The 27,737-nt window shown below is 42.4% G+C and overlaps 3 protein-coding genes and 1 long non-coding RNA gene across 13 annotated transcripts in view; 1 reads left to right on the top strand and 3 right to left on the bottom strand.

Annotated features, from left to right (window-relative positions):
- Window positions 1-434, bottom strand: part of LOC102121732 (uncharacterized) — a 101,783-nt gene extending 101,349 nt beyond the window's left edge. For both annotated transcript variants that reach the window (XM_074023340.1, XM_074023341.1), the window contains exon 1: window positions 302-434. The gene's annotated coding sequence lies outside the window, so the exon portion shown is untranslated. The remainder of the gene's footprint in view (window positions 1-301) is intronic.
- The window catches only part of ZNF345 (zinc finger protein 345), a 32,096-nt gene extending 31,662 nt beyond the window's left edge, over window positions 1-434 (bottom strand). For both annotated transcript variants that reach the window (XM_074023352.1, XM_074023353.1), the window contains exon 1: window positions 302-434. The gene's annotated coding sequence lies outside the window, so the exon portion shown is untranslated. The remainder of the gene's footprint in view (window positions 1-301) is intronic.
- ZNF790 (zinc finger protein 790) lies at window positions 7-27,459 on the top strand. 7 transcript variants are annotated; one of them, XM_065536546.2, is made up of 5 exons: window positions 7-99; window positions 19,764-19,846; window positions 21,348-21,471; window positions 21,762-21,857; window positions 24,786-27,459. In XM_065536546.2, the coding sequence occupies exons 2-5, from the start codon at window positions 19,838-19,840 to the stop codon at window positions 26,465-26,467; spliced, it is 1,911 nt and encodes a 636-aa protein (XP_065392618.1). In that variant the 5' UTR covers window positions 7-99; window positions 19,764-19,837; the 3' UTR covers window positions 26,468-27,459. The 7 variants fall into 7 exon arrangements, with proteins under 7 accessions (XP_065392618.1, XP_015296573.2, XP_015296574.2 ...); XM_015441087.4 differs by lacking the exon at window positions 7-99 and adding an exon at window positions 518-558; XM_015441088.4 differs by lacking the exon at window positions 7-99 and adding an exon at window positions 6,276-6,339.
- Window positions 20,171-22,796, bottom strand: LOC107128222 (uncharacterized). 2 transcript variants are annotated; one of them, XR_010583623.1, is made up of 3 exons: window positions 22,671-22,796; window positions 21,327-21,407; window positions 20,171-20,318 (listed from the first exon to the last, which is right to left on the bottom strand). It is a non-coding gene; the product is annotated as an uncharacterized lncRNA (long non-coding RNA). The 2 variants fall into 2 exon arrangements; XR_012427528.1 differs by lacking the exon at window positions 20,171-20,318 and having other exon boundaries at window positions 21,164-21,407.
- Window positions 27,460-27,737: the final 278 nt, after the last annotated feature.

The following is a 27,737-nucleotide window of genomic DNA, read 5'->3' as shown; positions in this document are numbered from 1 at the left end:
AAGTGTAGTCCAGAAAGCGACAGGTTGCCGAAAGCTACAGCCCAGCCATCCCGATTCCTGTGGCGCGGAATCTGGCACCAACAAAACTAAATATTTGAGGTGAGCTGCCCATCGGAGCCTTCCGGGAGTCTCACCTGACAAGGACTCCCTAGACCAAGCTTTAGTCAGGCTCCTCTGAGCCCTTTTTGTTTGGCCAGACCTCCTCCATAGCCTGCGAACCCCACTTCAGCAAGAATCCAGCTAAGCCAGTTTAGCAACAATCCCCCCACCCTTGATACTTGAGTTCCTCTTAGTAATTTACCATGCTTTAATTCCTTCACCCAGCCCGTTAGTTATAAATCTCCAGCTGCTGTTGTATTGGAAGTTGACTATTGCAACAGTCTTCAACCAAGTCCTTCTTGCCTGTTTAACTCCTCTGGAGCAAGTTTTCTTTCACCCCGCCCAGCCTCAGAGGGCGGCTCCCGGGCTTCCGCCCCTCCCCGGGAGACATACTGGACCGCAAGGTCTCCTGGGAAACGTAGTCCAAGCCTCGCCGGAGACTGGATGGGCCCAGCCAAAGTAAGTGGGCTGCGTCCTCTGGGTCCTGAGGCGGGAGTCTGGCCGCAGTGACTAGACTAACTGTGCCCCGGAGGCTGCTCGGAATTCCACTTAATGCTGGAAGCACGCAGACGCTCTTGAGGCGGGCAGCTGCGTAGCGTGTGGAGGAGCCGGGAGAGTGCACTCCAATATGGGACCCGAGCGTCTGAGACCGAATCAGGATGGGGAGTCGGAAGGGGACAAATCTGCGATCCCAGTCACGCATGCGAGACTGGGCAAAGGAAGGCTCGAGTGTGTGTAAGACTGCGGTGGGACTGCTTGTGCTGGTGAGATGAGGGGTGTCTGGGTAGTTGAGTGAAAGAAACCGCGTGCCAGTAAGATTGGTGCATGTGTGAGAAAGGTGAGGTCAAGATGTGTGCACCTTTGCGGGTGGGAAGGTCATATGGAGTGTGTGGAGGCTGGGGGCAAGATCGTGTATGGATCTGTGTGTGAATGTGTGTAATCACCTAAATGTGGGTCACTGCATGGGTAGCTGATACTGTGACTGTGGAGGAATCTGAACCTCCAAGTCTCATTTTCTCTTTAAATTGTGATAAGTTTGTATCTTCCTGGAGCAGCAATTTCAAAGGGGGGAAGCTCCATTATTGATATAATAAAATAGCATTTTTATGTAAACATTTAACATTCAGACATTTCTTCTGAACTAGAAAACAAAATCAGTATGAGTACTCAAAGTAGTTTTAAAAAAAAACCCGTCATTATGCATATGGGGAAGATAAATTGTGAAAGGGAAACTTCCTTTTTTCACTATAATCTTGTTTAAATTTTTAAAATCAATGTGATGACTTATTTGAAAACAAATATAAAATTAAAAAACTGACAGAAAGGGGAACTAGGAGGAAATCAATAACTCTTTAAGCTAGAAACTTTGGGAGGTGGCAGAGGTTGCTGAAATATGATGGCGGGAAGTATATGACAACAGGAAATGCTGACGTAAAATCTAATCCTGAAGCTTTTAACAATGGCAGGAAAGGCTGGGCATGGTGGTTCATGCCTAGTGATCCCAAGCACTTTGGAAGGCTGAGGCAGGAGGATCACTTGAGCCCAGCAGTTTGAGACCAGCCTGAACAGCATACTCTCTACAAAAAAAAAGAAAGAAAGAAAGAAAGAAAAAACAGCATGAGTGCAGTGGCTCATTCCTGTAATCCCAGCACTTTGGGAAACCGAGGCGGGTGGATCACTTGAGGCCAGGAGTTCAAGACCAGCCTGGCTAATATGACGAAATCCCGTCTCTACTAAAAATACAAAATTAGCCAGACATGGTGGTGTGCGCCTGTAATCCCAGCTGCTAGGGAGGCTGACGCAGGAGAATGGCTTGAACCTGGGAGACAGAGGTTGCTGTGAACTGAGATTCGCAGCCCCTCCCACCCCCACACCCCATCTCTGTATGGGGGAACTTCTTCCTACTGTCTTCTCCCTTCCTTCTTGCCTATTAAACTCTCCACTCCTTAAAACAAAACAAACAAACAAAGACCCAAAAAACAAAAACAACAAAATTTGGACTATACAGGGAAGCGATCTATACCTAATGTGGCTCTGTTGCTCTAGTTCTCCAACATCACATTCCTGTGCAGCTCCGTCTGAATATCTTTTAATTGTGGCTAAGACTCTTGGTTGAATGAGGCAATCACATTTTTGTATGTTTACCCCACCAATGTCTCCTAAAGAACAGAAAAAATTAAATGCTTGTGGGAGGTCTGGGAAATAAGCTGTTTGAACAGAGCCCTTTGTGTTTTTATGGAGGCTTCATTACGTAGGCATGATTAACTAAATCAGCAGCGATTGGTGATGAGTTCAACCTTCAACCCTTTTCCTTTCCCAGAAGTCACCGGGTAGGGCAGAACTTTCCAACCTTCTCATCACATGTTTGGTTGCCCTATCCTGTGGTTATGTAGGGGCTTTCCCAACATCACCTCATTAACTCCCTTGTGGTTGAAAGGGGTTGGTTATGAACAATAAAGACATCTTTCACATTTATTACTCTGGTGCTATTTCAGGAACTGAAGTGTCTTAGTCCCTTAGTACTTCTATAGTAAAATACCTGAGACTAAGTAATTTGTAAATAACGGAAAATTATTTCCCACAGTTCTGGAGGTTGGGAAGTTCGAGATGCCAGCAGGATTGGTGTCTGCTAGGTCTGATCTCTGCTTCCAAGGTAGGACCTTGTTGCTGCATCCTCCAGAGGGGAGGAATGCTGTGTCCCCACTTGTCAGAAGGTACTGAACGGCTGGACTCATTCCTTCAATCCGTTTTTTTTTTTTTTTTTTTTTTGAGACGGAATCTGGCTCTGTCGTCCAGACTGGAGTGCAGTGGCGCAATCTCGGCTCACTGCAAGCTCTGCCTCTCGGGTTCATGCCATTCTCCTGCCTCAGCCTCCTGAGTAGCTGGGACTACAGGCGCCCGCCACCACGCCCGGCTAAGTTTTTGTATTTTTAGTAGAGACAGGGTTTCACTGTGTTAGCCAGGATGGTCTCCATCTCCTGACCTTGTGATGTGCCCTTCTTGGCCTTCCAAAGTGCTGGGATTACAGGCGTGAGCCACCTCGCCTGGCCTCCTCAATCCTTTTTTTTAAAGCACGAATTCCATCTATGTAGGCTCTTCCCTCATAATCTAATCACCTCCTAAGGACTCGACTTCTTTCTTTTTTTTGAGACAGAGTCTCTCTCTGTCGCCCAGGCTGGAGTACAATGGCGTGATCTTGGCTCACTGCAACGTCCCCTCCCCGGTTCAAGTGATTCCCCTGTCTCAGTCACCAGAGTAGCTGGGATTACAGGCACATGCCACCAAGCCTGGCTAATTTTTGTATTTTTAGTAGAGACGGGGTTTCACCATGTTGGCCAGGCTGGTCTCAAACTCCTGACCTCAGGTGATCCGCCCACCTTGGCCTCCCAAAGTGCTGGGATTACAGGCGTGAAGGGCTCCACTTCTTAATCTAACATATTGGCAATTAAGTTTCAATATATTAATTTTGGGGACACATTCAGAACATAACCAAGGACAAAAGAAGAAGTGTTTTTCTTTTGTTTTGTTTCTTCCCAAGACAGAGTCTTACTCTGTTGCCCAGGCTGGAGTGCAGCGGTGCAATCTCAGCTCACTTCTACCACTGCCTCCAAGGTTCAAGCAATTCTGCCTCAGCCTCCTGAGTAGCTGGGATTACAGATGTGCGTCACCACACCCGGCTAATTTTTGTATTTTTAGTAGAGACAGGGTTTCACCATGTTGGCCAGGCTGGTCTCGAACTCCTGACCTCGTGATCTGCTCGCCTTGGCCTCTCAAAGTGCTGGGATTACAGGTGTGAGCCACCGAACCCGGCTAAGAACAAGTGTTTTTTTTTTTTTTTTGAGACGGAGTCTCGCTGTGTCACCCAGGCTGGAGTGCAGTGACCGGATCTCAGCTCACTGCAAGCTCTGCCTCCCGGGTTTTTACGCCATTCTCCTGCCTCAGCCACCCGAGTAGCCGGGACTACAGGCGCCCGCCACCTCGCCTGGCTAGTTTTTTGTATTTTTTAGTAGAGACGGGGTTTCACCGTGTTAGCCAGGATGGTCTCGAACTCCTGACCTCGTGATCCGCCCATCTCGGCCTCCCAAAGTGCTGGGATTAAAGGCTTGAGCCACTGCGCCCGGCCAAGAACAAGTGTTTTAACAGAAAATACTCTGTTTAGGAAACTACAAGGGCTTTAGGATGCATGAGCCAAGAACCATGGATATGGATGAAGACCAAAATATATATTTCTTATTACATCACAGTATCAGAGAGGTATAGACTCAGGATTGGTTGGTTTGCATATGTAAGCTGTGATCACTGGAAAATTGTGATTATCTTTAGGAATTAGCCCAAGAGGAGCAGCCTCTCCCTGTTTTTTTGTAAGGTCACCAAATGCCAGAGCATCAAGAATACAGAAAATAAGAAAATATAGTTAATATAATTGGCCTCTTGATGAATGAGTGCCAAATAGACTAATACAGAATCTAAGGAAATGCAATTAAAACACAGAGTCTATGTAAGTATTTACTGTCCACAAATGGTGAACTAATCCCACAGTGCTGGGATTACATGCGTGAGCCACCACACCCAGCCTGTTGCTTCCATTAATCTATCTTTCTATCCTTCACCAAAACACACTGTCTTGATTACTTAGGGCATCTCAACCTTGGACCATGATTTGGGACTGGATAATTCTTTGTTGTGGCAAGCTATCCTGTGCTTGTAGTGTATTTAGTAGCATCCCTGACCTCTGTCCTCTAAATGCAAATTGCACCTCTCCAGTTATGACTACCAAAAACTTCTCCATACTCTGCCATATATCTCCTGGAGAACAAAATCACCTCTGGTTGAAAAACATCATGGTAAAGCTTTGAAAATATTAATAATAGTTATTTTAAATTCCTTTTTAGATAGTTCCAACATCTACATCATATCTTTTCATTTTCTTTTCTTTTAACTTTTGAGATAGGGTCTTGCTTTGTTGCCCAGGCTAGAGTGCAGTGGTGCAATCACAGTTCACTGCAGCCTCAAACGCCTGGGGAAATCCCATCTGAGTCTACCTCTGTTTGTTTGTTTTTGCTTTTTGCTTTTATGTCTTGAGAGTGTCATGAGTTTTCTTGCCTTTTCATGTGTCTTGTAATTTGATGTTGTTGTTGAAAACTATACATCTTTTGCCGGGCGCGGTGGCTCAAGCCTGTAATCCCAGCACTTTGGGAGGCCGAGACGGGTGGATCACGAGGTCAGGAGATCGAGACCATCCTGGCTAATCCAGTGAAACCCTGTCTCTACTAAAAAATACAAAAAAGTAGCTGGGTGAGGTGGCGGGCGCCTGTAGTCCCAGCTACTGGGGAGGCTGAGGCAGGAGAATGGCGTGAACCCGGGAGGCGGAACTTGCAGTGAGCTGAGATCCGGCCACTGCACTCCAGCCTGGGCGACAGAGCGAGACTCCGTCTCAAAAAAATAAAAAAAATAAAAATAAATAAATAAATAAAAGAAAGAAAGAAAAAGAAATGATCACATAGAATGGGCATTTGTTCTTGAGATACCAACACTTGTGTGGAGTTATACTGACCTTAGACATTTTATGCACTTCAAGTATTTTCTGTTTCACAATAAAAACAAAGAAGAAAACTTTTAATTATCTGATGAGTTTGAAAGTACTGAAAAAAATTACTCCTCTGTCAGAAAGTTTAGATGTAGATCTAAATGATGTACATCTAAAAGAGAAGCAAATAAAACCTGGCAAATGTGTACTTCAGCAAAAAGAATGGCATGAATAGAATTTATAAAACAATACTAATGTGACTATAAACATTAATTGAAACCAAACACTTTAAGGGCGATTGGAGGATGGGAATAAGGTATTAGGAGGGGTTCTCATGGATTTCCAGGCAGGGTACCCCTGTAGGGCTGGGCATGTAGCTGTGTCCCATGGACCGTTTCTCCTTCGTTCTATCCCAGGCTGGTACTTGTAGGATAAGAGGTGTCCACCCAGCTGGGCCGAGGCTCGGGCAGAGACGGGACAGACAAGCCACTTGCTTGGCACAGTCTTGTAGGACTTTCCCGCCACACCACATGGGTCAGAGGCCCACGCGCGAGCTCCTGCTGAAAATAATCGCACCATCCCCTGGGGGCATTTCTGCAGTGTTCCAGGCTCTAGACTACATTTCCCAGAGGCCCTCGGGGCCAAGGTTACTTCCAGCCTAAGATGGCCTGGGCTTACTGTCCTGTTCCCAGGGCTGGGTGCCGTTTGCAGAGGTAGGGCAGCCTGCAGGCCTCCGCTGAAGCTTCCTAAACGCGGGCTGGGATTCTGGAAGTTCTCGGTCGCAGATGTGAGCGGTGTGTGGGCGATGTCTTTGCCCAGCGAGGGGATGGGTCTCAAATCCAGGGTCCGTTAATGGTGACCGCGGTGTCCCAGTCAATTAAAGGCGGCCCAGGCTCTGAACTACATTTCCCAGAGTGCACCGTTCCCCGGGCAACTTCCTGTCAGCCCTCTGTGCCTTTAGGGATGATAGGGAGATCGCGGAACCTTCCACCATCAAGGGACCCTAGGGCCGGGTGAGTGACTCTGACACACAGAAGCCGAATGACTCCGCAGGGCCCGAGGCCGGGGCTGAGGGGAGTGAGGTGCTAACGTCTTTGGAGTTGGTGACTTTGCCGGCCAGGGAGCGTGGGGGCGAGCGATCGCGATGGGAGCTGTGGATGCGAGAGCGAAATTGATGCAGGAGCGGGGCCGCGACGGGAGCTTCTCGTGTGTGTGTGTGTGTGTGTGTGTGTGTGTGTACGCACGCGTGTACGCGCACACGACGATGACGGGCGCTGTGTGTGACCCTAATGGACTATTTAAATGTGACTGTATGTACGTGATACATATGACTGCGTCGCGTTGTGCGTGACTACGTTCGTAAAGGTGGTGATAGCCGCTATGGGGCCAAAAACAAAGAATTGAGCCTTGCAATGAGTGACATAGTCCTTCGTGAATGTGTAGGGAGCAGTTTTTGTGCTGGCCGGTAGCTGGATTGGAGTGAGGGCAACCTAGAAGGAGGGGAGAAGAATGGGAGACAGTGTAGACAACATAGTTCAAGAGTTTCTCAGTAAATTAGGGCAGAGAGGCCGGGCGCGGTGGCTCACGCCGGTAATCCCAGCACTTTGGGAGGCCGAGGCGGGCGGATCACAAGGTCAGGATATCGAGACCATGGTGAAACCCCGTCTCTACTAAAAATAGAAAAAATTAGCCGGGCGCAGGCGCGGGCGCCTGTAGTCCCAGCTACTCCGGAGGCTGAGGCAAGAGAATGGCGTGAACCCAGGAGGCGGAGCTTGCAGTGAGCCGAGATTGTGCCACTGCACTCCAGCCTGGGCGACAGAGCGAGACTCCGTCTCAAAAAAAAAAAAAAAAAAAAAATTGGGGCCGAGAAATGGAGCAGCAGGTGGGGGAAGAGGGCTGGGGAAAACAACCCATCAACATGTTGGAAATGAGCCATGAGAGGGGAAAAGTCCAGGCAAGGATAAGTAAACAAGGCTCATCTGTGTGGGTGTAGTTAAAAATGCAAGAATTTAAAAAATAGAAAAGGATAATCGCGCTGCAGAGAGGAGCCTGTGTTTGGTAGAGGTCAACAAAAGTGACATGTGGTGAGTTATATATAATCTCATGGCAGGAAATTCAAAACTAGAGTTTGTGGAGGAGGGAGAAGGGTCTGAAGGTAATGAACAACAGGGAGGCCGGCCATCTGTTCCATTTTCAGACCCACTGGTAAGAGGCTGTAGCCGGGGAAATGTTGAGAGGGCTGCAAAGTCCTCTAGATAGAGCCTGGTTTCTGTTAGACTCAGAATGTTAGGACGTGTTCACGGAAGTGGCTGAAGATAAAAGAGGGGTTGGTTGTTAATGAATTATGAATTCCATTATGAAGGCATACAGGAAAAGTGTTGAGAATTGGGAAGAATGAGAAAAGGGGACAAATGGGACTTGATGGAGTACAGTGTCTGAAAAGACAGTTGACTAGAAATTCGGGGCTTCTTATAGTAGACAAATGTAAATACAAGGTTGGATTGACACTTATTCTGGTTGGATTCAAGTCAGTTTTTGGAGAGAGAACGTTGGGGTAGTGAAAGATGATTTCTTGGGTGTGAGAAATAAACTTACCTGTCCCAAAGAATGGACTCAGAGACCCGGAGAACAGCGAAAGTGAGACTTTTAATGATGGTCTTGCAAGATCGGTGTCTGATAGGCACACCCAACAGTTTCAACAAGCAATTTATCCCCTAGTGCACAGGTTCCTCCCCTGGTTCCTCATAGGCTGAGTACTATGGGGTCACAATCTTCCCGGGCATTGCCTATTGATTGTTGGGTAGGGGCTTCAGGTGTTTTGTTTTTTGTTTTGATGCAATCTCGGCTCACTGCAACCTCTGCCTCCCAGGTTCAAGCGATTCTCCTGCCTCAGCCTCCCGAGTAGCTGGGCCTACAGGCACGTGCCACCACGCCCAGCTAAGTTTTGTATTTTTAGTAGAGATGGGGTTTCACCATGTTGGCCAGGATGTTCTCGATCTCTTGACTTCGTGATCCACCCACCTCAGCCTGCCAAAGTGCTGGGATTACAGTCATGAGCCACTGCACCCGGCCAGGTGTGTTTTTTTTTTTAGGCTTGCCTTGCTGCATTTGGTTGCAGCCCACAATGCATTGCAACCCTAGCTAGTTCAGGGGCTCTTCAGGTATTTGACTTATGACCTAAGTAGCTGGGCAGGCTGATAAGAGCAGACAAAACGAGCTATTTTGCAGGCTAGCAAACTTTCGTCTTAGACTAAACTTTGGTTTGGGTGAAGGCAACTAAGTGGGGGAAAGGGAGAAAGCGGGAGGCTGACAAGTAGGCATCATGTATTCAAGCAGGGGCCTAGTATATCCTGTTTCTTCTGTAGTTTGCTTACCTACACTGATTCTAGGCACTTTGTCTTGGAAATGGACCACTGTATACATTATTTCCTTCACCGAGTATCTCTCAGAAGGAAGTTTAAGATAGAAGCCATAAAAGTGGTCAAGGTAGGCAGAATGATGGCCCTGCAACCAATGTTTACTTCCTAATCCCTGGAAACTAGGACTATGGTACTTTATATGGCAAAAATGACTTTGCAAAGGGGATTAAGTTAAGAACCTTGAAATGGGGGCGATTAACTTGTTGGACCAATATAATGACACAGGTCCTTAAAGTCAGTGAACCTTTCCTGGCTGAGTTTAAAGTCAGAGGGAGGTGTGACCGCAGAAGAATGGTCAGAGAGATGCCACATTGCTGGCTACAGAGAGGAAGTGGGCCTTGAGCCAAGGAATGTTGGTGGCCTCTAGAAGCTGGAAAACATAAGAAAACGAACTCTCCCCTGGAGCTTCCAGAAAGGAACACAGCCCTACCAACACCTTGATTTTAGCCTAGTAAGACCCAACTCAGACTTCTACTGAACTATATGATAATAGATTTGTATTTTAAGCCACTACCTCATGGCAGTAGAAAACTAATACAGTGGTATAGTGTCTTGGCCTCAGTGTTGTGGAGGAGTCTCGATCCCTGTGACATAAGAGGACCTCAGCCTGTATTGATTATGTCGAACACTTCCAGTAAAGTAGGTCCCCACTTCACCAATAATATAATTTACAGTTTTGCTATATTGTGTTATTTTTAAACTTTGGAACTTAGTGAACTTTTATTTGTGATCTAACATCTGGTCAGTCTATACTTACTTTTTGCCTTGCACTTGATTTGTCTTGGATTGAGAGAGATGTATTAATGAAATTGTATTCTATTTTATTTATTTTTATTTTTATTTTATTTATTTATTTATTTATCTTTTTTTGAGACGGAGTCTCGCTCTGCCACCCAGGCTGGGGTGCAGTGGCTGGATCTCGGCTCACTGCAAGCTCCGCCTCCCGGGTTCACGCCATTCTCCTACCTCAGCCTCCCGAGTAGCTGGGACTACAGACGCCCACCACCTTGCCCGGCTAGTTTTTTGTATTTTTTTTTTTTTTTTTTGAGACGGAGTCTCACGCTGTTGCCCAGGCTGGAGTGCAGTGGCGCGATCTCGGCTCACTGCAAGCTCCGCCTCCCGGGTTCACGCCATTCTCCTGCCTCAGCCTCCTGAGTAGCTGGGATTACAGGCGCCCGCCACCGCGCCCGGCTAATTTTTTGTATTTTTAGTAGAGACGGGGTTTCACTGTGGTCTCGATCTCCTGACCTTGTGATCCGCCCGCCTCGGCCTCCCAAAGTGCTGGGATTACAGGCTTGAGCCACCGCGCCCGGCCTTTTGTATTTTTTAGTAGAGACGGGGTTTTACCATGTTAGCCAGGATGGTCTCAATCTCCTGACCTTGTGATCTGCCCGTCTCAGCCTCCCAAAGTGCTGGGATTACAGGCTTGAGCCACTGTGCCCGGCCCTTATTTATTTATTTTTTTGAGACAGAGTCTCCCTCTGTTGCCCAGGCTGGAGTGCAGTGATGTGATCTCGGCTCACCGCAACCTCTGGGTTCAAGCAATTCTCCTGCCTCAGCCTCCTGAGTAGCTGGGACTACAGGCGTGTGCTACCATGCCCGGCTAATTTTTTTTGTATTTTTAGTAGAGAGGTGGTTTCACCATATTGGCCAAGCTGGTCTCGAACTCCTGACCTTGTGATCCGCCCACCTTGGCTTCCCAAAGTGCTGGAATTAGCCACCCCACCCGGCCGAAATTTTATTTCTTATATAACCTGTAACTTTTGCTTTATGAAAGTTGTTGTTGTTTTGTTAGTTGATATACAGATATTAATGATTGTTATATGCTTATTATGAATTGCAGCCTTTAGCATGCTCAAGATCATGGCCTCTGCTTATTTTTTGGTTTGTATTTGCCTTGTAATATGCTGTATTTCTTCCTAACTAGGCTTTTTATTGAAGTTTATCATATATACAGACATTATTCTCATGAATAATCATGATGAGAGCATTCTTGCACTTGTCATTTTGTGTTTACATGTATGCATTTCTATTGGGTTATTTCAAGGAGAGGAATTAGTAAGAGTATGTGAATCTCCTTAAGCAGATACTGTCAGTTTTCCCAAATGGCTGCACCAGTTAAAAGTTCCCATCAACAGTTTATGCAAATTCCAATTGATCCATCTTCTTGTTAACACATGGCATTGTCAGACTGTAAAATGTTTGCCAATATGGTGGATATGTAGTGATATTGCATTGTGGTTTTCCTAACTGACGACTAAGGAAGTTGAGTGCTTTTGTTTTCATGTGCATTGTCCATTTGGGTATCTTCCTTTGGGAAGTGCCAGTTCAAGTTCTTAGCCTAGCTGTTGGGGAACTTGTCTTTCATTGTTAATCCTTCAGAGTTCTTCGTATAATCTGAATGTGAGTCCCTTGTCAGCTTTGTGTATTGTATATATCATCTCTTAGCCCAAGGTTTGCATTTTCACTCACTGTCTTCCCTTTTTTTTTTGGAGATGGAGTTTCGCTCTTGTTGCCCAGGCTGGAGTGCAATGGTGTGATCTTGGCTCACCACAACCTCCGCCTCCCGGGTTCAAGTGATTCTCCTGCCTCAGCCTCCTGAGTAGCTGGGATTACAGGCATGTGCCACCACATCTGGCTAATTTTGTATTTTTAGTAGAGACAGGGTTTCTCCATGTTGGTCAGGCTGGTCTCGAACTCCTGACCTCAGGTGATCTGCCCACCTCAGCCTTCCAAAGTGCTGGGATTACAGGCATGAGCCACCGTGACCAGCCCACTCACTCTTTTCTGATGAACAGAAATTGCTTTTTAAAATGTCTGATCATTATCATTTTTCTCTTATGGGGTATACTCTCTTTATCTTATTCAAATCTTTGCTTATCCCCAAAGTATGAAGATATTCTGTATTTTCATCTATATTTATCTATCACATGTAGGTATATAAACCTGGAAATGATTTTTGTGTATGTCATGAGGGGAAATCATGATTTGTTTTCCTCATATAAATTCAGTTGACCTGGCACCCTGTATATTGAAAGACCATCCTTTCTTCCATGCTATTTGCTCTGAAATCTACTGTATCTGATATTAGAGCCACCTGAACATTATTTTGATTATGATTTGCATGGTATATCTTTTGCTATCCTTTTACTTTTAAGCTTCCTATACCACTATATTGGGGGGAAACTGACACCTTGAAAATTATCAGCCTTTCATCCCAAGAATATGATAAATTATTTCATTTGTTTAGGTCTTCTTTTGTAGTAATTAATATAAAAACATTGTACAGGCCGGGCACAGTGGCTCACACCTGTAATCCCGGCACGTTGGGAGGCTGAGGCAGGTGGATCACCTGAGGTCAGGAGTTCGAGACCAACCTGAACAATATGGTGAAACCCCGTCTCTATTAAAAATACAAAAATTAGCTTGGCATGGTGGCTGGCACCTGTAGTCCCAGCTACGCGGGAGTCTGAGACAGGAGAATTACTTGAACCCAGGAGGCGGAAGTTGCAGTGAGCCGAGATTGTGTCACTGCACTCCATCCTGGGTGACAGAGTGAGACTCTGTCTCAAAAACAAACAAAAAGACATTGTACATTACATATATTGTTAGATTTAGTTATAGGAATTTGAATTTTTCCTGCTAAGTGCTGTCATTTTAAATTTAAATTTCCTACTTTTTGTTTGTATGTTGAAATTTAGTTGACATTTTGCCCTGTTTGACTTACATTTGTATTCACATTTGTTTTGTTTTGTTTTGTTTTGTTTTTTTTAGACAAGGTCATTCTTCTGCTTAGTCTGGCCTCAAACTCCTGGCCTCAAGCAATCCTCCTGCCCTGGCTGTACTCTTAAACATTTCTAAATTTCTTCCCCTTGATTTTCAGCTTGAAATGACACCCTTTATCTCTCAGTTACCACAATTGAGGCAATCAGTAAGCTAGAGCTAGTCTATTTTCTATTCTCTAATCTTCATTTCTATATTAGTTATCTATTGCTGTAAAACATATTACCCTAAAATAGCAATAAATATTTATTATCTTAACACCATTTTTTGTGGATCAGGAGTTCAGGAGTGGCTTACCTGGGAAGTTCTGGCTCGGGGTCTCTTGAGGTTGCAGTCACACTCTTGGCCAGGGCTGCTATCAACTGGGACTAGAGGATCACCTTCCAACATGGCTCTCATGTGGCTATTGGCAATAGACCTCAGTTTCTCACCATCTGGACCTCTCCATGGGACTTCTTAAGTGTCCCTTTGACATGTCAACTGGCTTTCTCCAGAGCATAAGGTGGAAGCCACAGTATCTTTTATAATCTATCTCATACCTATCATTTCCACAGTACCTTATTGGTATACAAGTTAATCCTATTCAGTATAGGAGGCAGATACACAGTGTTGTGAATACCATATACTGGGTACCTTTGGGGCTATCCAGGATGCTGGCTACCATAATTCCACTCTATTTTATTTAGATTTGCATTTAAATATGTTCAGCATCATTACTATTCTTTTGCTGAAACTTTCACTATTGTCTCTTTTGTGGCTGGAATATGTCTTCTAGTAGTTTCTTCTCAAAGAGCGCATATCAACAGTATTTCCTAAGTTGTGTCATATCAAAGGATATGAAACTCCTTATATCCTTTGTACTCGAATGACAGCTTGGCTGGATATAAAAATGTTTTGACTCCTTCGTTTGTTTTTCTCACAAGTATATTGGAAGATTTACCCCACTGTTTGGGGTACTGAATTTAGCACTGGAGAAGTCTGATGACAACTGAATTTCCTTTTTCTTATAGGTGACTTTATATTTTTATCTTGATTCCCCATGAGTTGTAGTCAAATAATTTTATTAGGTAATGTTTTGGTACTATTTTGGGTCATTTTCACCTGTAATATGGTTTTACTTTTCATGATTTATATTTACACTTTATTTTATGAAATTCATCTTGAGTATTAAAACTGTAGTTTATATATATATATGATATACAGCTAAAACCATAGTTTTAGATATATCCTCTTAATTTGGATTTCGTCTTTAGGTGCTCTGCCTTTTACATATTGGATCTCTCTTTTCATTTCTTCTTCAAATGATTTTCATCCCTTTCTTTGTTAAATTTTGTTCTGTTCATTAATTTCTGTATTCTTTGTTCCATACTATACTTTCTGTGGCATTTGTCAGATCTTATGCACCTTGTAGTTGATTTATTTATTGATTAGAGATGGGATCTCACTGTGTTGTCCAGGCTGGCCTCAACCTTGAACTCCTGGACTCAAGCAATCCTCCAGACTCAGTCTCCCAAGTAGCTGGGACTATAGGCACATGCCACTGCACCTAGCTAGTTTATTCTTCATTTCTGATGTGATTTAGCCTATTTTCTCTTTCAGTCTTGAATTCTACTAACTCCCACCTATGGTCTATCTATTACTTTCTCTTCTTTCCTGAGATCACATATTTTTGCTTGTGGTCTTGTTTTAGAGCTGCAATTACATCATACTTTTTTAAAAATCAGACTGCAATGTTGGGTGATAATTTTCATCTTCTCTGACTTTTTTAGTGAGTTTTTTTGTACATGGGGAATTTTGACACACTTTTAAAACTTTGCTTTTTGTGGGTATGTATTTATTTATTTATTTATTTATTTATTTTGAGACAGAGTCTTGCTCTGTCGCCAGGCTGGAGTGCAGTGGCGCAATCTTGGCTCACTGCAACCTCTGCCTCCTGGGTTCAAGTGATTCTCCTGCCTCAGCCTCCTGAGTAGCTGGGACTACAGGCACATGCCACCACACCTGGATAATTTTTTGTATTTTTAGTAAGGACAGGGTTTCCCCGTGTTAGCCAGGATGGTCTCAATCTCCTGACCTCGTGATCTGCCCACCTCAGCCTACTATCTTAGGCATGTTATATCTAATTTATATTTTGGAGAGGATGTAATAGATTTTTCTGGAATAGCTGTCACTGGTATTTTCCTGAGAAAAAAGTGAATGGGGCAAGGGTAGTTTTTAAGGTTTTTTTGCTCAAGAGTTTCTTCCTCTGTTACCCCAGAAGAAGACAATTTTTAAAAAATTTGGCTCCCTTTGAATAGCCAGGCCTTCTCTGCCATTCAGAAGCTCAACTGGTTCAGGAAGACTCCTATTATCAGCTCTGAGTTTACCCAGTGTCTTCTGCTATAATTAAGGAATACAGCCAAGTCCCCAGCTCATTTTATGAGGCCAGTATTACCCAGATACTGAAACCAGAGAAAGTATATCTCATAAGAATATGGGTGTAAAAATCCTCAACAAAGTACTAGCAAACCAAATCCAGTAACATCTAAAATGAATTATATAACATGACTGAGTGGGATTTATCCCAGGAATGCAAGGTTGGCTTACCATCAAAAGTCAGTTAATGTGATGTATCATATCAACAGAATAAAAAACAAAAATCACACAATCATCTCAATAGAGATAAGGCATTTGACAAAAGCCAATACCCTTTTATGATTTTTAAAAACACACACACTCTACAAACTAGGAATAAAGAGGAATTTCCTCACCCTGATATCTAGGAAAAACCCACAGCCAACATCATACTTAATGGTAAAAGACTGGATGTTTTCCCTCTAAGATCAGGGACCAGACAAAGATCCCCACTTCTGTTTAACATTGTACTGGCAATTGGGGAAGTAAAAGAAATAAAAGACACTAGAGTAAAGATTGGAACAGAAGTAAGAGCATCTCTATTTGCAGATGACATGATCTTCTGTATAGAAAATAAAACTTATACTCTGAAAACTACAAAATAGATATTCAAACAAATTTTTTTTTTTTTTTTTTTTGAGATGGAGTTTCACTCTTTTTGCCCAAGCTGGAGTACAATGGCATGATCTCGGCTCACTGCAACCTCCGCTTCCTGGGTTCAAGTGATTCTCCTGCCTCAGCCTCCTGAGTAGCTGGAATTACAGGCATGAGCCACCACGCCTGGCTAATTTTTGCATTTTTAGTAGAGACGGGGTTTCACTGTGTTAGCCAGGATGGTCTCGATCTCCTGACCTCGTGATCTGCCCACCTCCGCCCTCCCAAAGTGCTGGGATTACAGGCATGAGCCACCACGCCCGGCCTCAAACAAAAATTTTTACATGAATGTTCATAGCAGCATTTTAAAAATAATTGTTGGCTGGGCATTTTAAAAATAACTGTCGGGAGGCGGAGACTGTGGTGAGCCCTGATAGCACCACTGCACTTTAGCTGGGGCAACAAGAGCAAAACTCAGTTTCAAAAATAATAATAATAATGTCAAAAGGTGGAAACAACCCAAATTTCCATTAATAGAAGAATGGGTAAACAAAATGTGTTCTATTCATCTACAGAAATAGTATTCAGACATAGCAAGGAATGAAGTACTGATTCATGCTACAATTTGGATAAACCTTGAAAACCTTATGCTAAATGAAAGAAGCCAGTAACAAGTCCACATATGTTATTCCATTCATATGAAAGTCCAGAATAGGGAAATCTATAGAGACAGAAAGTAGATTAGTCATTATTTAAGGCTAAGTATGGGGCAAGTGTGGTGGTGGGGAGGCCAGGTAGTGATATAGCCTAAGGGGATAGAGGTTCTTTTTGAAGTGATGAAAATATTCTAACATTGACTTATGGTTGCACATATTTGTGAATATACTAAGAAGCATTGAATTGTTGACTGTAAATGGCTTAATTGTATGGTGTGTGAATTACATCTCAATAAAGCTTTTTTTTTTTTTTTAATGAATATAGCCAATGTGTTTTTGCCACCTTGATCCCCCTGACATCTTCAGGCCTCCTTTTACCACCTCCTTTTGACATTATTCCTGCTCACAGACCCTTTCATTGAGGATATGGTCTACTCCCCATGGGAATGGATATTTCTCATTTGTTTTGCTTTGTAGCATCACTGTGCCTTCCACACACATTCCGTTCTTTCATTTTCTTTTCACATTTCCAAATAATTTGGAGTCTGTTCATTTTCTTAGTTTCCTGGTGGTTGGGATTTACTTTGATTTTCTTGTTTCTGTCTACATGGTTTCCAGGAGGAGGAATATCAGGATTAGAACTAGTTCTTGGCTAGACATGGTGGCCTACACCTGTAATTCCAGCACTTTGGGAGGCTAAGGTGGGAGAGTATTTCTTGAGGCCAGGAGTTTAAGACCAGCCTGGGCAACATAGCGAGACCCCGTCTCGACAAAAATAAAATAAATTAGCCAAAGTGGTGCATGCCTGTAGTCCCACCCTATTCAGCAGGCTGAGGTGGAAGGATCACTTGAGCCTAGCAGTTTGCGTCAACAGTAAACTGTGATTGCACCACTGTACTCCGGCATGACTGACAGTTTAGATGCTGTCTCTAAAAATATTTTTTTTTCTTTTTTTCAAGATGGGGTTTCGCTTTTGTTGACCAGGCTGGAGTGCAATGGCGTGATCTCGGCTCACTGCAACCTCCGCCTCCCAGGTTCAAGCGATTCTCCTGCCTCAGCCTCCTGAGTAGCTGGGATTACAGGAATGCGCCACTATGCCCGGCTAATTTTATATTTTTAGGTAAGACAAAGTTTCTCCATGTTGGTCAGGCTGGTCTCGAACTGCCGACCTCAGGTGATCCACCTGCCTTGGCCTCCCACAGTGCTGGGATTACAGGTGTGAGCCACTGTGCCCGGCTAAAAAATTTTTTTAAATTATTTTAAAGAACTAGTTTTTTTCTTAAAACTGTGTAATAGTCACTTTCAAGTTCTTCATGTTCTCAAACACAAAATATATTTTAGTTCACAATTTATTCTCCAGCCCTCCACTCTTGGAAAAGTTCTTAAAGTTCTCTATGCCGCTGAAGCTCTCTGTCTCCTAGGACCAATTCATACTACATGCTTTACATGGAATTTTTATGAACGCCTCAGATTGTCTTTACCCTCTCACACCAACTTTATCTTTAATTAGAAACATTTTTAAACCTTACTTTAAAAATGCAGAATGCTTTCTTATTACTTCTGAAATAAGATCCAAGTGCTATAGCCTATTTTTTTAGAGCTTTTCATAACAGGATCCCTGCTTTATACATCCCCACCTGCCACTGGTCTTTCCTCTCACTCTGTGTTCCTCGAATGCACAAAGATACCTTTGCTTGACTGGCACATGTTGTTTCGTCTGCTAGGATATCCCCCTTACCTTGCCCTGTCTTCTCTGGTGAGCCCCTGTGGAGGAGAAGTTAAATATTAAATTTGAACTCAGTTGAACATGGACACAAACAGTGGTCACCAAGTCCCAGGACAGGTTGTGTGAGCCCCCTGAGGCACTCATCCAGTGCTGTTTCAGAGAAATCTCTATTTCAATCTATTCCTATACATTAGTTATTGAAAAACAACAGACAATCGCAAAAACGACTTGACCTTTTTGTGTTCCTTGAGCCCAGTCGTGAATCAGGGCCCTTGTGACTGGGCCTCATGCCAAACAACTTGTTACAAAAAGAGCTAAGGTCCCAGACTGCGCCAAAGCTTCACGAGACCTCTCCTCGTCTGTGCACAGAGGGGTGGCCGACGCTGGAGCCCAGACTGTTGCTTCCCAGTCTGGTGATGAATCCTCCATAGTCTGGTGAGTGTAATGTGTGACCCTGGAGCCCAGGCTGTTGCTTTCCAGTCTGGTGGTGAATCCTTCACAGTTTGGTGAAAATATATATATATGTATATGTATGTGTGTGTGTATATATATGTATGTGTATGTAAGTATATATATATTTTCCCTTCTCCCCTTCTCATTGCAATTTGCTTATTATATCATTTGCAATATCTGCATTGCCATTTACGTGGGATAAAGGTTGTTTACTCTTAAAGGTATCGTGTGTGTTTCTTTTCTTCTCCCCTCGCGCATTTCCCACACAGAACAGCCCCTCAAGAGTCAGCTGAAGTACCATCTCCTACAGGAAACTTTCTCTTAAAAACTAGTTTTGGTTTGGGCTCCTTAGAACTAGTTGGCTCCTTTCATAACCACGATTACCTTTATTTCCTACAGTATTGTAATTGCCTCTTTACTTTTCTGACTGTGAATTCCTTGATAGTTAGTCCTGCAACTTATTTATCTGATTCCCTTTTGCTAAGTGCAAAGCTAGACTCAGAGAGGCTTCAATATATTTCTTTAATAATAGTCCTTGCTTCACAAAACTGACTACTCGCCCAACCCAGCCTTCCTTCCATCTTTGCGTTCCTTTCATGAAAAAGTCACCCTGCTGCTCAGTGTCAATGAAAACACAGGAGGCAGAGATCATGGGCTGCTCCGATAAGGGAAAGGTCCAGCTCATCCTTCACTCAGTAAAATAAAAAATCCTGAAATCCAGAGGTATTCCAAGTGAACAAGCTTTGCATTCAGCAAACCTATGATATTTCCTAATAGTGAATTTGAGCAAGTGACCCATTTCCTGATCTTTTAAATGAGACAAGTAACTGACATTCATAGGTGGCTTGAGGATAAATGTTAATGTATGTATATATGAGTTTAGGGCAAGCCAGAATTGACTTATCTAGTAGTATCCTGATCCCATGTCATGATTTTGGCATAAGTGATTAGACTGAAACTTCATCCTGCTTTTGTTGACTCTCTCTGGTTTTGGATAGGGCCAGGATTTCTTCAGGTTCCTTCTGACCTACCTCCAAGGAAGAAAATGGCATTCCTGTTTGTCCATTTGAGCGCTCTGAGAAAGGCCTGACCTCGTGATTTTTTCTTTCTAGCTCTGCTTTCCCAGCACACTGCCTCACCAAGAGAAGAATCCAGAGAAGGACTGGTAGACTTGGAATGTTAAGTCATGGTCCATGTGAGTTGGAATTGCCTCTCTCCAAAAATATAACCCATTTATATCAAATCATGTGAATATTTTTATTGCTTATCCTTAACTGCTTACTTGAATCACTACTGATAGTCATAAGTAATGACTGAAACAGTCCAATGCTTTCCCTAGATATCTCTTTTCTCCAACCAGTATGACCAAATCTATCCACCAGGGCTTTCAGTATCTCCTGTGTCCTAATCTGGCAGAGCACTGAAGAGGAGAAATACATTTCCTTAAGGGGAACAGTAAAGACTTTTCATTTCAAACCCGTAGCTTAACAAGATGGGATGGAACAATTAAAGGGGACATACTACATAAAGGCTTTTATTTACTCTGTAGAATGGGATGTTGTATTTAATCAAGATGGGAGTTGGTGTTGGTTGGTATTCATTTAGGTATGTGGCCCTTTGTGATGTTTTCCTTAGCCAATACGATGGGAGGTTGAGTTCAAAGAGATCTGGAATTTTCCAGGAAATTAATGAGAGATTAATATAATTAACAATCCAGGGTTAGTTATTCCAGGCTGGTATAGCCTCTCAGTGGTATCAACAAAAAACTCATTTGATGACTTTCACAGTAATCTCTTATGACACTCAATTTGCTGACTGTCAGCTGCTTAGCAAAGAGCCTGGAGATTCTACACATTGTCCATAGAAAATAATATTCAGGGAGTGTATCTCTTGAGAATTCTCTCAATTTAAACTAATAGAAAATTCAACTAAAAGTAGTAGCTTAAGCAAAGGACAGTTACCTGGGCCAAAGACTGTATGCACAAGTCTGTTTGTGCACAGTAGAGACTCCTTACAACCAACAAAACCCCCTACTTTTCTCACATAATAAATCTGGGGTTCTTCCAGGCTGTTGTAGCCTCTCAGTGGTATCAACAAAAAACTCATATGATGTCTGTTATTCTGGGCTGCCATTCTGATGTTTTGGTATTTGTGATTTGAAGATCATAAAGATGTGGTGACTGAGCAACAGGAGTTTTTATGAGTATGTAGCCAGGTGCAGTGGCTCATTAGGACTTTGGGAGCCGAGGTGGGTGGATCATTTGAGGTCAGGAGTTCAAGACCAGCCTGGCCAACATTGAGAAACCCTGTCTCTACTAAAAATACAAAAAATTAGCCTGGCGCGGTGGTGCGCATACGTAATCCTAGCTGTTGGGTGGCTGGGGCACAAGAATCACTTGAACCTGGGAGGCAGAGGTTGCAGTGAGTCGAGATTGCACCACTGCACTCCAGTCTGGGTGACAGAGCAAGACTCTGTCTCAAAAAAGAACAAAAAAAACGAGCATGTAGACACTTGGCTTTAGTCACGCTTATTCCCATGTCATTTCCCCTGAAACCACAGGCAGCCAACTCCAGTTTTTTCCCCAGTATATGCCCTACTCCCTGCAGTGCCCCTTTCCAGCCTTTCCCCTTTCATCTAAAGGGGTTATTATTTTTTAAAAGTTCACCATTAATACCTGGACTTGTTCTTTCAATAGCTGATGATGTTCAGGGATGTGGCTGTAGATTTCTGTCAGGAGGAGTGGGAGTGCCTGGACCTGGAACAGAGGGATTTATACAGAGATGTGATGTTGGAGAACTACAGCAACTTGGTCTCACTGGGTAAGATTTGGCATTTACCTTAGAAATTCCTGCTTTCTGTATTGTGATTTTTTTTTTAATTGTCTTTTAAATGTCCAGGGTAACTTCTGACCTTTGTTTTCTGGAAAATGGTTTGTGCTTTGTAAATCTGGCTATAGTTATCATCAGTGGGCACCTCCATCTTTCCCATCCTTTATAACTTATTTTTGCCCTGCCTGTAATTGTTTCTCTTCCTTAGTAACCAAAGAAGTAGTCGCAAATTTTAGAATCTTTACAATGTGGTTCTTTGCTGTTTCTTATCTTCTGGGCAGGTCTTTGCATTTATCAGCCAGAAGTGTTCTCTTTATTGGAGAAAGGGAAAGAGCCCTGGAAGATTTTGAGGGATGAGACAAGAGGACCTTGCCCAGGTGAGTGAGGGCTGAACAGGCACCAGGAGGCCATTGTTGTGGACAACAGCTCAGCTGCATAGTGAGGCAGCAACACCTCTAAAATACTGGTCTGGAATATCCCCCCTTAAGACCAAAAAATGGGCCAAGTATGGTGGCTCACGCCTGTAATCCTAGCACTTTGGTGGGTTGCCTGAGCTCAGGAGTTTAAGACCAACCTGGGCAACATGGTGAAACCCCATTTCTACTAAAAAATTAATAAATAAATACAAAAAATGAGCCGGGCATGGCGATGCATGCCTATAGTCCCAGCTACGTGGGAGGCTGAGGCAGGAGAATTGTGGAACCAGAGAGGCAGAGGTTGCAGTGAGCTGAGATCATGCCACTGCACTCCAGTTTGGTCAACAGAGTAAGACTCTGTCTTGGGATAAAAACAAAAACAAAAACAAAAACTGGCTGGGTGCGGTGGCTCACTCCTGTAATTGCAGCACTTTGGGAGGCTGAGACAGGCAGACCACCTGAGATCAGGAGTTCGAGACCACCTTGGCCAACACGGTGAAACTCCATCTCTACTAAAAATACAGAAACTAGCCAGTGTGCTGACACACACCTGTAGTCCCAGCTACTCGGGAGGCTGAAGCAGGAGAATTGCTTGAACCTGGGGGGCAGAGGTCACAGTTAGCTGAGATTTTTTTGAGACTCCATCTCAAAAAAAAAAAAGGTCTGAGGCCTAGATAGAGACAAAACTTTTTCCAAAAGAACTTTCTCTTCACTCCAAACACTGGTCTATTTTTGTGCTCTCATTTTTCACTCATGTAACAAAAAGGTAAGTACCATTCTTTTCTCCAGTGGCGCTTATTTTATCTATGATTTGGATCAAGTTCCTTCCCATCTCCCTTTTTTGAAATTTAGATTTTCATAAAATTCTTCATTCTGTAAAAAAACAAAACCAAACCAAACATTTTTGACCTCATTTTTTAAATTTTACCCATCCCTTTTGAATTTTTCTCATTTTTCCTAGCTTCTCCTTGATTGTACATTGCCTGCATTTGTTAGTTCATTCTTATTAGTTCATTCTTTCAACCAACATTTATGTATTTGCTCATTTTAGGTTTAACAGAATTAACAAAGAATATATTATCTCTTAAGAAACTTTTTGTTCTCTTCTGTGACTGGAGCATGGCCATACATTTCTGCATACAGGGAACATTAAGAGAAGACCTAATAGACTGCTTAGCTGAGAATTAGAGTAATGGGTGATAACAGTTTCTGGTCACAGTGAGGAGGAAGTGGCAGAAGAACGGTTAGGGCACATGAAGTACAACCAGAAGAGCACAGTGTCATAAAAGACAAGCCCAGCCAGGCGCGGTGGCTCATGCCTGTAATCACAGAATTTTAGAAGGTCGAGGCGGGCGAATCACCTGAGGTCAGGAGTTCAAAACCAGCCTGGACAACATGGCGAAACCCCATCCCTACTAAAAATACAAAAATTAGCTGGGCATGGTGGTGGGCACCTGTAATCCCAGCTACTTGGGAGGCTGAGGCAGGAGAATTGCTTGAACCCAGGAGGTGGAGGTTGCAGTGAGCTGAGATTACGCCACTGCACTCCAACCTGGAGTGCAGTGACAGAGTGAGGCTCCATCTCAAAAAAAAAAAAAAAAAAAAAAAAAGACAAACTCTGACTTGTCTAGTTCCCCATATTCCCCAGCTTTTCCTCTCTAATAATCATCATCATCTACTGATTATTCCACACTTATCCTGTGTCAGGCACTTAATAGAAATAGCATATTATTCCCAATCCTTGCAACAAACCTCTGCAAACTGATGATTTATTCCTTTTTATGATATGAAAAATTAAGAGCTCAGTCAAGCTCAGTAATTTTCCAATCACCTAAAAAGTAGTTTTAGTAAAGAGAACTGGAGTCTGAAACTGCAGTTTGTCCTCTTTCCATTGCAGTACATTACTGCTCATACTTCATAACTAAACTGCCTTTCAATTCATTGAGTCACTGCTAGAGTACTTGCTCTGTCCCCCAAGAAAAACTGAAAACAATAGTACTTGATCCTAAATATATATTTTAAAAAATGAGTCACGGAAGAGTCCTACTTATTCTCAGCTTTTGCCTGACTCCTTCCCCCTTGAAAAAAATTCTCAAACTAATTTTTTGTTGTTGTTAAGACAGGGTTTCACTCTGTCACCCATGCTCGAGTGCAGTCGTGTGATGATGGCTCCCTGCAACCTCAACCTTCTAGGCTCAGGTGATCCTGCCACCTCAGCTTTCTAGGTAGCTAGGACCACAGGCATGCACCACCATTCTTGGCTGCTTTTTTATAGAGATGGGGTTTTGCCATGTTGCCTAGGCTGGTCTCGAACTTCTAAGCTCAAGCAATCTGCCTCAGCCTTCCCAAGTGCTGGGATTACAGGTGTGAATCACTGTACCTGGCTTCAAACTATTTTTCTGTCTAAACTATCACCCATAATTATCTCCTTTAACCTAAATACAGCATACCCTGGTATTGAGATCCTAGTTTGGTAACTCTGGATCAGATTGCTTCCCTCATATTGGACTGATACTCTGCCATTTCCCAGCATTCCTGTTTTTAAGCTCTGAATTATATAAGACATTCACCATAGTACTTGCAAACTTGTAGATATTTTATGACTTATTATTCTGTTATTGAGGTGATACCTGGATAATCATTTTTTATTGAGCTCCTCAGATGAATATGATCAAAATAAAATATACTTCTCATCACTTGACTCAACTTACATTATTTCTTTTAAATTTCTACTTATTTCTTGCCCTTTTTTTCATATTGCTCATATTTGAGAATTTTTTAAGCCATTCACTTCTCATATGCTTTATTTCAATATTTTCTACATCTATTTTAGAAGTTTTATTGCTTTTTGTACATAAAACAGTATGATGTTTTTATCTTATTTTTCAGACATGCAGTCCAGGTGTCAGACCAAGAAGTTATTACCAAAAAATGGCATTTGTGAGAGAGAAATAGCCCAACTGGAAATAATGAAAATTTGTAAAAACCACAGCCTTGAATGTTTATGTTTTAGAGGTGATTGGGAAGGCAATGTTCAGTTTCAAACACTACAAGATAATCAAGAGGAATGTTTCAAGCAGGTGATACTCACCTGTGAAAAAAGGCCCACTTTTAACCAGCACACAGCCTTTAATCTACACCAGAGACTTAACACAGGAGACAAACTGAATGAATTTAAAGAATTGGGGAAAGCCTTTATTTCTGGCTCAGATCATACTCAACATCAGTTAATTCACACAATTGTGAAATTCTGTGAAGATAAAGAATGTGAGAATACCTTTCTTCCTGATTCAGAAGTTACTCAACATCAGACAGTTCACACTGTTAAGAAAACATATGAATGTAAAGAATGTGGGAAGTCTTTTAGTTTACGTTCAAGTCTTACTGGTCATAAGAGAATTCATACTGGTGAGAAACCTTTTAAATGTAAGGAATGTGGGAAAGCCTTTAGATTTCATTCACAGCTTAGTGTCCATAAGCGAATTCATACTGGTGAGAAATCTTATGAATGTAAGGAATGTGGGAAGGCCTTTAGTTGTGGCTCAGATCTTACTCGACATCAGAGAATTCATACTGGTGAAAAACCCTATGAATGTAATGAATGTAGAAAGGCCTTTAGTCAGCGATCACATCTTATTAAACATCAGAGAATTCACACTGGTGAAAAACCTTATGAATGTCAGGAGTGTGGGAAAGCTTTTACTCGTGGATCACACCTAACTCAGCATCAGAGAATTCATACAGGTGAGAAATCTCATGAGTGCAAGGAATGTGGAAAAGCCTTTATTCGTGGTTCAAATCTTGCTCAACATCAGAATGTTCACGTTGGTAGGAAACCTTATGAATGTGAGAAATGTGGGAAAGCCTATATTTGGAGCTCACACCTTGCTCGACATCAGCGGATTCATACTGGCAGGAAACCTTATGAATGTAAGCAGTGTGGGAAGACTTTTACTTGGCCTTCGTATCTTGCTCAACATGAGAAAATTCATAATGAGAGGAAATCCTATGAATGTAAGGATTGTGGAAAGACCTTTCTTCATGGCTCAGAGTTTAATCGACATCAGAAAATTCATACTGGTGAGAGAGACTATGAATGCAAGGAATGTGGGAAGACCTTTCTTCGTGGTTCAGAACTTAATCGACATCAGAAAATTCATACTGGAAAGAGGCCATATGAATGTGAAGAATGTGGAAAAGCCTTTCTCTGGGGTTCACAACTTACTCGACATCAGAGAATGCATACTGGTGAGGAACCTTATGTATGTAAAGAATGTGGGAAATCTTTTATTTGGGGTTCACAGCTTACACGACATAAGAGAATTCATACTGATGCAGAACCTTATGGATGCAAGAAAAGTAGCCACATCTTTAGTCACCATTCATATTTTACTGAACAAAAAATTCATAATGGTGCAAATCTCTGTGAATGGACAGACTATGGGAACTCCTTTAGTCATGAGTCAAGCTTTGCTCAACACCAGAATATTTACACTTTTGAGAAATCCTATGAATTTAAAGATTTTGAGAAAACATTTTCTTCGAGCTCTCACTTCATTTCACTCTTGTGAAATATTATATAAAAGTGTAGGAAGGGCTTTATTCATGACTTCTTAATTGATATCATTTATTTTTTCCTCTTGAGGAACCCCACAAATGTAAGTAATATTGGAAGGCATTTTAACAGGGCACACATCCAGAAGCAGCAGCAGATAATTCACCATGCAATCAATATAGGAAGGAAATTACTGATCATTGCAGAATATCAGGGTAAAATTTTATGAGATGATAGCATTAATTCTTTATGAATAATTCTCAAAACATTCTTATCAGAGATGTTCCATAAAGAATTTACATATAATTCGGCCAGGCAAGGTGACTCACGCCTGTAATCCTAGCACTTTGGGAAGCGGAGGTGGGTGGATCACCTGAGGTCAGGAGTTCGAGACCAGCCTGACCAACATGGTGAAACCCCGCCTCTACTAAAAATACAAAAATTAGCTGGGCATGGTGGCACACGCCTATAGTCCCAGCTACTTGGGAGGCTGAGGCATGAGAATTGCTTGAACCTGGGAGGTGGAGGTTGCAGTGAGTCAAGATCACGTCACTGCACTCCAGCCTGGGTGACAGAGAAAGACCCCATCTCCAAAAAAAAAAAAAAAACCCCACAAGAATTTATATATAATTCATTTTGGAAATCTTTCATCGTTAGCAAAATTCTGTTGTATTTCCACAAAAATCATGTAATTAATTAATCTAGAAAAGCCTTGAACTATGTCATACAATTTATTTGGCATGTCTTGTTTCAATACATCTTGCCTCTATATGTTTTTTGGAAAGTATCTTAAATCTATGTCTGTTTAATCTTATTCATTAGATTGTAAGGGTTGAATGATTTGAGATTTATGTGACTTAGTGACTGTTATTTGTATTGGTATTAAGCCATTTTATGAGAGGAGGACTTTAAGACAATGATGATAGACAAATATGTCATCTCTATTTATGTCTTATTGAACATCAGAATGTTAATTCTGAAAAAAATCAGTAAAATACAATGAAGAAAGCTTTGGATGAGTATTAATTTCACATGCTACATCAAAAAAACCTATAAAAGAAAGCCTTGTGACTTTAGTGAAAGTAGGGTTGTTGAGTGTTCAGCAGTTTTTTAAAAGACATTCAGAAATGATTTCTCTCTAACAAATTTCTAAAGCCAAGTGTCATATAATTCATTTTTCACCACAATTATAACTCAGAAACTAGCAGATAGCCATATGGATTCTTACCTCTTGGAAATTTAGTACTACATATAAACCATTCTTAAAGAGCAAATAAAAAGTGAAA

The sequence above is a fragment of the Macaca fascicularis genome, chromosome 19 (genome assembly GCF_037993035.2).
Source record: "Macaca fascicularis isolate 582-1 chromosome 19, T2T-MFA8v1.1".
Taxonomy (NCBI): domain Eukaryota; kingdom Metazoa; phylum Chordata; class Mammalia; order Primates; family Cercopithecidae; genus Macaca; species Macaca fascicularis.
This window is presented reverse-complemented; position numbering and strand designations above follow the sequence as displayed.